At 35.4% G+C, this 11,518-nt stretch overlaps 3 protein-coding genes across 3 annotated transcripts in view; 1 reads left to right on the top strand and 2 right to left on the bottom strand.

Moving 5' to 3' along the window:
• The window catches only part of LOC102580612 (chaperone protein DnaJ), a 10,524-nt gene extending 9,068 nt beyond the window's left edge, over positions 1 to 1,456 (bottom strand). The window contains exons 1-3 of the mRNA XM_006366439.2: positions 1,133 to 1,456; positions 955 to 1,048; positions 781 to 858 (exon numbers count right to left, since the gene is read on the bottom strand). Coding sequence (XP_006366501.1) covers positions 781 to 858; positions 955 to 1,048; positions 1,133 to 1,192 — 232 coding nt within the window. The 5' untranslated portion in view covers positions 1,193 to 1,456. The remainder of the gene's footprint in view (positions 1 to 780; positions 859 to 954; positions 1,049 to 1,132) is intronic.
• A 1,535-nt stretch (positions 1,457 to 2,991) lies between these two features.
• Positions 2,992 to 4,658, bottom strand: LOC102580280 (probable magnesium transporter NIPA8). Its single transcript, XM_006366438.2, has one exon. The coding sequence runs from the start codon at positions 4,272 to 4,274 to the stop codon at positions 3,270 to 3,272; it is 1,005 nt and encodes a 334-aa protein (XP_006366500.1). The 5' UTR covers positions 4,275 to 4,658; the 3' UTR covers positions 2,992 to 3,269.
• A 3,203-nt stretch (positions 4,659 to 7,861) lies between these two features.
• LOC102579957 (protein QUIRKY) lies at positions 7,862 to 11,466 on the top strand. Its single transcript, XM_015304899.1, has one exon. It carries the CDS (start codon positions 8,020 to 8,022, stop codon positions 11,365 to 11,367), a length of 3,348 nt encoding a protein of 1,115 aa, XP_015160385.1. The 5' UTR covers positions 7,862 to 8,019; the 3' UTR covers positions 11,368 to 11,466.
• Positions 11,467 to 11,518: the final 52 nt, after the last annotated feature.

The raw sequence follows: 11,518 nt of genomic DNA, 5'->3' as shown, positions 1-11,518 counted from the left end.
CCTCTCCTCCTCCCATAATTCCCAAACTCGTCTCCCCCCCCCCCCCCCTCTCTCTAAATACACACACACACACATATATATATATCTACACACACACACACAAACACACACCCTATATGCCTACCATCATTCTCCATAGAAGGCATAAACAAGCTCTGCCTGCTAGCTAGAGTTTCTGTACTGCTTTTTTTACCTCTTCTTGGAAAAAAGTTGCAGACTTGCAATTTACAGAAGAAACCAAGAAACGCCGTGGAAGTGTGGCAATTTCTACCTGTCTTACCGGTCTCTATGAACATGCATAATGAGTACTCATCAGGTTTTAGAGGCCAAATGTTTTTCAATTAACATGGAAAAAGAGTCAAAGGACAGCAAGTAAACAACCGATTTACCTAATGAAACTAACCCCTAGAAATAACATTAAACACATCCAGAAGAAATTATAGCTGGATTGCCACAATCTATGCTATCGACTGGCAAAAAGGAACATGATGGTAAAACAAGGTATTTTATCTGGTCCGATTAGCCTAATGAGAAAAATCTACAGAAATATTTTACCCATCAATTCATCTGTTTTACACAAGAACTCCAATTTAGAGTCCATAAAGACCTAAAATTTACTACATTCAAGTAGAGCAGTAGACCAACTGACTAACACAAAACAGATAATTCCTCAAGATCATTAAATGAGGCACGGATAGAGAGACATAAATGTAGACAAGGCCATATTCAGAAGCGAGATAATGGAAGCTCAATACTTGGAAGGGAGTGGTTAACTGGTACCTGTTCCATGAATTGATCTTGTGGCACCAAAATTGGATTTGAATTGCCCAAGTCTTAACCAATCCCTTTCGCTGCCCCCTATGAGTACACAATATCAAAAATCAAATTCAATTTTTTTTAAAGCAAATGAATCATGCATCCATAGCTACAAACAGAAGGTCAATTTACCCATACCATTCTTAGAATTGAAATAAAACAATCCCCTTGTTTGATTGCACACTGCCGTGTTATACCCCCTACAACCCCCCTTTAACAAAGATCCAGTAGCCTACAAATTTAACATTGCTCACACATCAATACACGAAAAAAAAAATGGAGAGAGCGACAGAGAGAAAGAAGGAGAGGACAATACAGAAGAAAAGGTGCAGCGAGCAAGCCGGTGAGCAAGACGAAGACCATTAGAGCTGACCATTTCAGTACACTGAAAACAGCTAAAGCAAAACAGAAAGTAAAAGGGTTCTCGAGTACAATAAACCCTAGTAAAACCCTAGTTGGTCAAGTGAAAAAAGATTGGTTTTTTCAATTGATGGGGTTTTGATAGAGCATATACGTCTACCCACAAGCCTCGAGCTTCTTTGCGAGCTTTGCAATGGAAGGTTCTAGTTTAATGGCGGAAGTAGTATCAGAGGCTCCTTCTTTTGTGGAAGCCCTTTCACAGGGCCTAATTGGGTATTAGACTGAAATACAGGGGCTTATTTGACAAATATATAGATCTTTTGTGTTCTATAAAATGAATCTAGGGCATACGCAAATGTTTAGAACAGTGTGGAAACAAAAATTAAACTTTCTTTTTCTCCAAGAAAGGGGAGCTTTAAACATTAATAATTCCGAAATAAAAACATTTTAGTAATGTATATATTATGATTTCACTTTCACCCCATCTTCTAATTTTAAGTAATACAATTTCATATAAGGATAAAGTTTATACATATTAATTCCATTTAAATAAAGATTTTATCTTTCTCATCATTTTTTAACTCTATTAGATCATTATAATAATCCGTGAATAATTATATAAACATATTATTCCGATAAACTTACATTCCATTTTGTTAATATATGCTTTGGTAATTACTTGACATCTTAAAAAAGTATTATAATCTAATTTATTTTTAGTTATTGATCTAAGATCAAAGGAAATTCATCGTATTAATCGAAATGTGAAGGATATTGTTTTTCAAATTCAAAATATCAAGAGGATAGGGAGAAGTAAAAAGAGTTACTATATCGTATTAGAAGTCAACGGAGTTATATAATATTTTACGTAAGTTATGTTGAGTTAATTCTTTGGATAGTCACTAAATTTATGAAAATATCTTGTTAAAATTATTTTTGTTCTTTTTATGACAGGAAAAATACTTAATTTATGAAGATATCCTATCAAATAACTTTTATTTATTTTTAGAACAATAAAGTCAATCAACTATGGTATGAACACCTTGAAATCTCTTTTTTATAGTACTCATTTACTTTTTAACTTTGTTTTTTAGAATAATAAAGTCAATCAACTAGTATTATTTTAAAAACACCTTGTATGAATCTTGAAACCTTTTTTTTATAGTATTTATTTACTCTTGATCGTGAAATAAAATAGATATCAATATAAATGGTTACAGTTATCAACTAAAAGTGGACTATAGTTGAAATGCCATTTTGTCAATCCGAAAATTATTAGTAATCTCATATCCTGATAATTATTGTTTGCTCAAGACAAAATAACAGATAAACATAGCACCATTTGAAATTGTTGATTCATAAATTCAATTCAAGATAAATCATTAATAATTAAAAGTAAAAAAAATTAAATTTATCTTCATACTCCACTCAGCTCAAAATATTAATTTTACATAAATGATAAATAACGATTAAGTAACAACATTTACAATGGAATTAAGAACTAGATTTTGTGAAGAATTTTATCATTGGATGTCAATGTATGCTTTGCTCTTCAATTGACTTATAATATATCTCGAAAAGGAACACTTATAATTCAAATTTTCAACGTGATCAGTAACATTATAAAAGAAGTCCAATTATGTCACGGAGACTACATCTAGGGTGAATATGCAAAGAAGTTATTTTTTCTAACGAGTGAATTAGATGAGTAGTATTGTCATGGATTGAAAGCACTATATTATGACGAGGAATTGATAAGATTTTATCAGGCCCTAATACAGATAGCAAACATTGAACGAAAAAGTAAAGGCTGAATTGTTGATTATTTTTTCCATATATATAAGGAGGAAGAAATGCAAAGATACAGTAGTACCTCATGAGTTAATTAGCGACCTAAAACAAAATTTCAAGCTACTTTTGCCAATTACAATAGAAGCCTCACTACTATCAAAAGGAAATTACCAATGTATATATACACAAAAGTTGCTTTTATATACACAATATAATTTTTCGACGAGACAGATAATTGCCTGTGCCATTGTCATGTCCGTCACCACACACCAATGACCTGGCGCTCGCGTAGTCCAATCATATCAGCAGTTTTCATCAGCATATCTCGTCCAAATGATCTCTATATCCCTAATTTGATCAGATGGCATGAAAAGCCTCTTCACTTCTAAAGAACCATCCTTCAATACTTCATCATCCTCCGGTGCTAGCAAATAAATGCCAACAAACACAGAAATCATTCCAAAAACGAACATAGTTGTTCTTAAAGCATCAAACACCTTGTATTCCTCAAAGTAGACAAATCCAGTACAAATTGAGAAAAACGTCCAAGCAATTTGAAACATAGGGACAATAAGTATTGCATCAAATCGCGATAGCCCTTCATTTAACCTCGCCATCCAAAATCCACCTGTACTTATAAACATCAAGAGCATTGAATACGTGAACCCACTGTGCAGTGTTGAATAACCACCACCGCTACCACCATCAACACTCGATGACATTGACAATCTCAACATGTTTGAAAGAGACTTCGCGAACAATACTGAACACGATCCAATAGCACCAGAAACAACTGCATATGAAAATGGAACCAGCATTTTCCCTTTTCCTCTTTTGTAAATTGAATGATGGAAAATAACAACTAAGACCAAACTGATACAGTACACGAGAAACACAGTGTTTGTGTAATTTTCACCCAATTGCTCTGTTGTGTAAACAGGGGACTGGTGATTACCAAAGGCTACAAGGAAAATGTTTCCAGCAACAACAAAAGCAGTGGCTAACAGTAATTTGATAGTCACTGTTTTGTTTAACACGAAGTACGCGAACCCGATGTTTGAGATGAATTGTATAGATCCTAAAGCTGATAGAAGTGATTGAGCAGCATAACCAAATGAAATGAAATTGAGACAATTTCCAATTGTGAAGAAGAGAATACCAATTCTCCATGCTTGGAAGTATATAATGGGCTTCATCCTAGCCCTTAAATTTCTCTCATCATGAGCTAATTTAAGAAGGTTAGTTCCAAAGTTGATGAAAACACTTCCTAACAAATTGATCAACGCTCCAATTACCCAATCCCCCATGGATGGATAAAACACACACTCGCGGATTCAGAAATTCTAACAAGGAAATTTTTTTAAAAAAATACAAACCTGCGACCTAAAACAATTTTTGAGCCAACATCTTTGCCAGTGTGCTAGAAGACTCAGATGGCACAATATAATTTTACGATGAACTTGATTCAATTGAACTCTCTTTGAATCAGGTAGTTTAATTTCCCCCTGCCTCAGATATTGTTCACAATGGACAGAGTACTGGCAATTGAATGCGTTGATAAAACACCGAATTATATATGTATAGTTAAAATGTGGTCTTTCTTCGGACTGCAGATTTAAATTATGTGCAGAAAGAATAAAGGATCATATTGGAAGCTCAAAAGTTACGAAAAGGGTAGACAAAATTTGACCAAGAAAATGTCAAAGCTGGTGCCTGGTGGCTTTTTGAGTTTTTCCTCCTTCTTTCCTTTTTTTTTTATTTAGCATAGAGTATAAATTTGGATTTAGGAATAATGTCAACGCTTTCTGTTTCTAGAAGTTTAGACTTACGTAATAATTTAACCTTCCACACACCCTTTAAAGTCACACTTACATTATTTAACTTGTAAATATGTAATAACAATACCCTATAGCATGACAACTAATAACAAATTGTGGATAAAGTTGTATGGAGAGAACGATTTAGAGTAGGTAAATAAATGATGTAGTGATATGAGGTAAGAATAATCGATTATAGCAATCTGATAATGAGGATTGAATAACATTTTCGAGACATGACCAATACATGTAACTCAGTTTGGGAAGGTTGTGAATTTGATATTATTGGATAAATATAAAGTTTGTAAAACTCCGGAGACACAAGATCAGAAGCGGAGCTAGGTGGGGGTTTGTAGGTTCGGACAAACCCATTAACTTTTCTGTAAACTCTGTATTTGTATTAGAACATTAAATAAATATATATGTATATTAAACGATGAATCCCCTAACAATTGATTGACAACTAAGTGGTAAGGAAAGTGCGATGGAAATATCTTTCACACTAGTGATGTGGGTTCAAACCCACTATCAATCTCCTGTGCTAAAATTTAGAACCTCAAACTTCTAGTTTTGACTCCGCCTCTATTGACAAGATCAAAATTCAAATACAAAAACACAACCAAACAAGATAAGGATGAAATATATTTATCAATTTGCGTACACCAGAGGATATTACGATTCTCATTATTGATGAGTGTTCATATATAAGTGGAGGACTTGAGACTTGAGAGTGAGGGATTCCATGGAGGCTACTCTCTTAAATTTATATAGTCATTTAGGCTTTGTATTAGGGATTTTACAATTACTGATTAAGCATCTTTTAACTCTCTTAATTATTATTTTTAAAAATTAAGATACAGTTTCGTTTCCCACCTCTACTTATCCTTAACTTTAATAAATGCAGAGAGACTAGTGAAAGAAAAGTAGTTCAAGGCGGCAGCAGCGGCAGAAGAATTATGTTCTATAGTATAAATTCCTTATTGATGCGTGATGAAATAACATGTATTTCTTATAGTTAACACATTATAACAAAAATAGCTTTTGACATCAATAAATATGCATGTTAAATAAGAATACTAAAGTTTTTATCGATATTAGTTAATTGCAATTAAATCAATGTTATTGTAAATTTTAGAAATATTTAATAAGAGAGTTGGTTGCCTCTAGAAAATATATTTAGCAACAGTAGAATTATTGTCGTTAACCAATGACCATTAAAAAATATTTTTGATATAGCGACATGTTATGACTTATGAGCTCCATATATATATATATATATTGTACTATAATTTATAGTGCGAGTTTGCATAATATTATCAAAGTTAAGCTAACTAATTCTCCCTGGAATGAATTGGCGGTGAAGTACTAATTCCTGTTTTGCGCTTAAAAATAGTAGTATTTTAATTAAATATTGAATTCTACTATTTACAAGGAATAATTTGACCATTTGTACTTGTCAATATTGAATTCAATCATTTAAAATATTTATGAAAAATTGAACTAGGTCTAGCAAGGTCAAACAAATTAATTAGATTTTGCTATAAAATTTTGGCCCCAAAAGAAAATATATATTTTTAGCGACAAAAAATATGCACGTTAACAATCTTTAACGACATTAGTTAATTACCATTACATTCAATGTCATTATAAGTTTTAGGAACATTTACAAAAGAGTGTTAATAGCCTCTACAAAAAAAAATAGCAGGCTACTAGCGTTAATTAATTGTCACTAAAGATTAATTTTTTTAAGTATCAATTAGCAATTAGCAAAAGATTCACATCATCCTCATCACATAATTATTTCAGTTTAACTAGAGGGAACAATCAGATGTGCTAGTATACATTATTATCACAAATTAAACCCATAAAAATTATAATCCTCTATATGATTACTAAGATAACCTAGGTGAATATTGAAATAATTCTTTAAAGGAAATGCAAACTTTTTTCTAGTCCAAAGTAAGGGAAGTAATTATGGAAGTGATTAAGAAAAGAATAAAGCATTAAAAGGCATCTTTGGGAATTTTTAGTGTCTTGCTTTAGCCTCTTTTTTTTTTTGGGCTTCAGTTGAGTGTGTGACATATTTGGATCCTCACATGCTTCTCTTCATGCTCTACTAACAAGAATGGAATGCCTTAAAAGATCACAAGATCCAAGTAAGGCATTTTCATTTTATACTCTCCTTTTTTCCTTTTTAACTTCTCTCTTCTCTTTTTGTTTTTTTTATTTTTATTTCTTTTTTTCTATGTTTTGCCGATTGTTGCAAGATTAACCTATATACACTGTCAGTCTCAAAAGAATTTCGTACTATCAATGCATTTAAAAATGTTGAAGAGGGTTTGTCCAAGTTATAAATTTTACTTTTATCTTTTAAACAATATGATAGTATCTTAGTATCTTTTTGGAGATAACCATAGCTCTTGAGAGGAGCTCTTGCCTAAAAGCGGTTAAACTTACTCCAGTCGGGGTAATCATAACAACTTTAAAAGCAAGAATATAAAACAAGAAAAGAATAAACATTGGATCTACATCTAGAATGTTCTCAATTTCTAGCTTAAAGTACCAAATAAAAGCAAAAAGAGAATGAAGTGTGGAACAAATTAACCAGCAAGAGTATATCTTAATTCAAAAGTGTATGTTTGACACCATTAGAAGAGTATCAACATTCACTTTTTGCCAAGATTTCCTAAGTTGGTTTGAACAATATAAAGAATTTTTACACGATCAATATAATATAGTAGGCTTATATCGACAGTTACATGTTATTGTAAGTCACGCTAACGAGATGATATACATATTGTCAGTACATATAAGTTAAACTATTATTTGAACCTGTACTGCTTCTTGTTCAAGCAAACATTAACAAATTCATTCTTCTTCTATATTTTTCTCATTTTCCTCTTCTTTTCTCTGCATATATCACATTGTACCGTTAGTTTGTTTTCTACTTTGACAAAAAAAATTATTCCTTTCACTCTATTTCTATTTCATAGAATATTTTTCTAAAACTATTAAACAGCTTCTTCATCAAATCATTCTTTTCTTGTAGAATGCACCTTCATATACTACACTAAAAACAACAAATACAAAGTTATTTACTTCATTCCTTTAACTTACTACTATGAAACTATCTTTGTTAAATATTAGAATCTGGTTGCTTGAGACTTGAGTCTTGAGATATCTTGAAAAGAGTTATTTCTTGGTGGCAAAAACAAGAACAAAAAGGGAGGGAGATATGAAGCTAATAGTAGAAGTAATAGATGCTTATGATCTTATGCCAAAAGATGGTGAAGGATCAGTAAGTGCATTTGTTGAAGTTGATTTTGAAAACCAACTTAGCAAAACTAGAACTGTCCCAAAAAATCTCAACCCCACTTGGAACCATAAACTAATTTTCCATCTTGACGATATCAAAAATCATCGATACAAATACATTGATGTTTCTGTGTATCATGAGAGAAGGCCTATACCAGGGAGAAACTTTCTTGGAAGGGTGAGAATTCCTTGCTCAAATATAGTCAAGAAAGGGGAAGAAGTTTATCAAAGATTCCAACTTGAAAAGAAATGGTTTTCCTCATTTGTTAAAGGAGAGATTGGCCTCAAAATATATATTTCATCACCATCTGATCCAAATTTATATCCTAAAAAATCTTCTATCCAGCCAACCCCAAAATCTTCTAGTCCTTCAAATATCCCGTCCATCGAAAATCCAGAACATTTAGATAATCCACCACCTTCACTTCCTGCCTCTGAAGATTCTAGTCTTGATACTCCTAAAGCTAGTAAAAGTTCAGAAGTACAAAAGACTGAAAACACTGCAATTTCTGCTGCTGATCAGTCTTCAAGCTTTGCTGTAGTAGAAAAAACTGGTCATCTTACTCCAAGTGAGCAGGCCACAGAATCAGTTGAGCACATTGAAGAAAGATCTCAATTTGTATTCAAGCATCAAGCTATGCAGCAACCAGTCATATCAATAAGGAAGAGACCAGGTTTCCAACCGACAATGCAGCATCAAGTAGACCACCCCCGAGCTATTCATAGCCAGCCAGGTGTCCAACTGCCAATGCAGCATCAAGTAGACCACCCCCGAGCTATTCATAGCCAGCCAGGTGTCCAACTGCCAATGCAGCATCAAGTAGACCACCCCCGAGCTATTCATGGCCAGCCAGGTGTCCAACTGCCAATGCAGTATCAAGTAGACCAACCCCGAACTATGCATAACCACCCTAAAGATGACTATGAGCTGAAGGACACGAATCCTCAGCTTGGTGAGCAATGGCCACGTGGTGGAGGTTACGGAGGAAGAGGATGGATGAACAGTGATAGACATGCAAGCACATATGACCTTGTGGAGCAGATGTTTTATCTTTATGTTCGAGTGGTTAAGTCCAAAGATCTTCAACCAAGTGTCCTCACCGGTAGCTGTGACCCATATGTGGAGGTGAAGATGGGGAATTACAAAGGAAGGACAAAGCATTTTGATAAGAAAATGAATCCAGAGTGGAACCAGGTATTTGCTTTCTCTAAAGATCGAATTCAGTCTTCAGTTCTTGAAGTTTATGTGAAGGATAAAGATATGATGGGAAGAGATGATAATTTTGGAAGGGTGGTTTTTGACTTGAATGAGGTCCCAACAAGAGTTCCTCCTGATAGTCCCCTGGCTCCTCAATGGTACAGACTGGAGGATCGACGAGGAGAAAGGAAAGTAACAGGGGAGATCATGCTTGCTGTTTGGATGGGAACACAAGCAGATGAAGCATTTTCAGATGCCTGGCATGCAGATGCTGCCTTTGTTCATGGAGAGGGGGTAATGAGCGTCAGGTCCAAAGTTTATGTCTCTCCAAAACTTTGGTACCTGAGAGTAAATGTTATTGAAGCTCAAGACATCATCCCAAATGACCAGAGCCGTCTCCCTGAAGTTTTTGTGAAAGCCCAGGTGGGAAATCAGGTGCTCAAAACCGATATATGCCCTGCTCGAACAGCAAATCCAATGTGGAATGAGGATTTGGTTTTTGTAGCTGCTGAGCCTTTTGAGGAGCAGCTAGTCCTCAGCATTGAGGACCGTGTTCACCCAATGAAAGATGAGATTCTTGGAAAGATAAGTTTCCCACTCAACACATTCGAGAAGAGGCTTGACCACAGGCCGGTCCATTCTCGCTGGTTCAACCTTGAGAAGTTTGGTTTTGGTTCCTTGGAAGTTGACAGGAGGAAAGAGCTCAAGTTTTCAAGCAGAGTTCACCTCAGAGTATGCCTTGAAGGGGGATATCACGTGCTGGATGAGTCAACCATGTACATAAGTGATCAAAGGCCAACAGCACGACAGCTGTGGAAACCACCGGTGGGAATATTGGAAGTTGGCATATTAGGTGCAGAAGGGCTTCTTCCAATGAAGATGAAGGACAGCAGAGGAAGCACAGATGCCTATTGTGTGGCTAAATATGGTCAGAAATGGGTAAGGACAAGAACCATTCTTGACACTTTCAGCCCCAAATGGAATGAGCAATACACTTGGGAAGTTTATGATCCATCCACAGTTATCACATTGGGTGTCTTTGATAACTGTCATTTGGGAGTTGAGAAGCAAGGGACTGGAGCAGCACGAGACTCACGAATAGGGAAGGTACGTATAAGATTATCAACGTTAGAATCTCATCGAATTTACACTCATTCTTATCCCCTTCTTGTTCTGCACCCATCAGGGGTTAAGAAAATGGGGGAACTCCAATTGGCAGTAAGATTCACAAGCCTCTCTTTAGCCAACATGATACATACTTATGGCCACCCTTTGCTTCCCAAAATGCACTACCTTCATCCCTTTACTGTCAACCAAGTAGACAACTTGAGGTACCAAGCTATGAGCATTGTTGCTGTTAGACTTGCTAGAGCTGAACCACCACTCAGGAAAGAAGTTGTAGAGTACATGCTAGATGTGGATTCCCACATGTGGAGTATGAGAAGAAGCAAGGCTAATTTCTTTAGGATCATGTCACTTCTTTCAGGCTTAATCTCTGTTAATCGATGGTTTGGTGATATATGTCACTGGAAAAATCCAGTCACCTCAGTCTTGGTTCACATCCTCTTCCTAATACTGATCTGGTATCCGGAGTTGATTCTTCCAACTTTGTTTCTCTATATGTTCCTCATTGGACTGTGGAACTATCGGTTCCGGCCAAGGCACCCTCCTCACATGGACACTAAGCTTTCATGGGCAGAAACAGCTCACCCTGATGAGCTTGATGAAGAATTCGACACGTTTCCAACGTCTAGACCCCACGACATTGTTCGAATGAGGTACGATAGGCTGAGAAGTGTGGCTGGGAGGATTCAGACCGTGGTCGGTGACATAGCAACACAAGGAGAGAGGCTGCAGGGGGTGCTAAGCTGGAGAGATCCAAGAGCAACAAGCTTGTTTATCATGTTCAGTCTTTTTGCTGCAGTTATGCTTTATGCGACTCCCTTCAGAGTGGTGGCTTTAGTTGCTGGGTTATATATGTTGAGGCACCCTAGGTTCAGAAGCAAGATGCCTCCTGTTCCCAGCAACTTCTTCAAGAGATTACCAGCCAGAACAGATAGCATGCTGTGATGCAAGAGGCTCAAAGTCCAGCTCTACTTTTATTTTTCCAGTCGGTATTTCATAATAATCATTTTCATGGTTAATCCTTTTTATAAGTTGCAGTTTTATGTAAAATTCCAAGACAATATATGAATTTACTCTTGATTTAGCTCTCGGTCAC

The sequence above is a fragment of the Solanum tuberosum genome, unplaced genomic scaffold (genome assembly GCF_000226075.1).
Source record: "Solanum tuberosum cultivar DM 1-3 516 R44 unplaced genomic scaffold, SolTub_3.0 scf00608, whole genome shotgun sequence".
Classification (NCBI taxonomy): Eukaryota; Viridiplantae; Streptophyta; class Magnoliopsida; order Solanales; family Solanaceae; genus Solanum; species Solanum tuberosum.
This window is presented reverse-complemented; position numbering and strand designations above follow the sequence as displayed.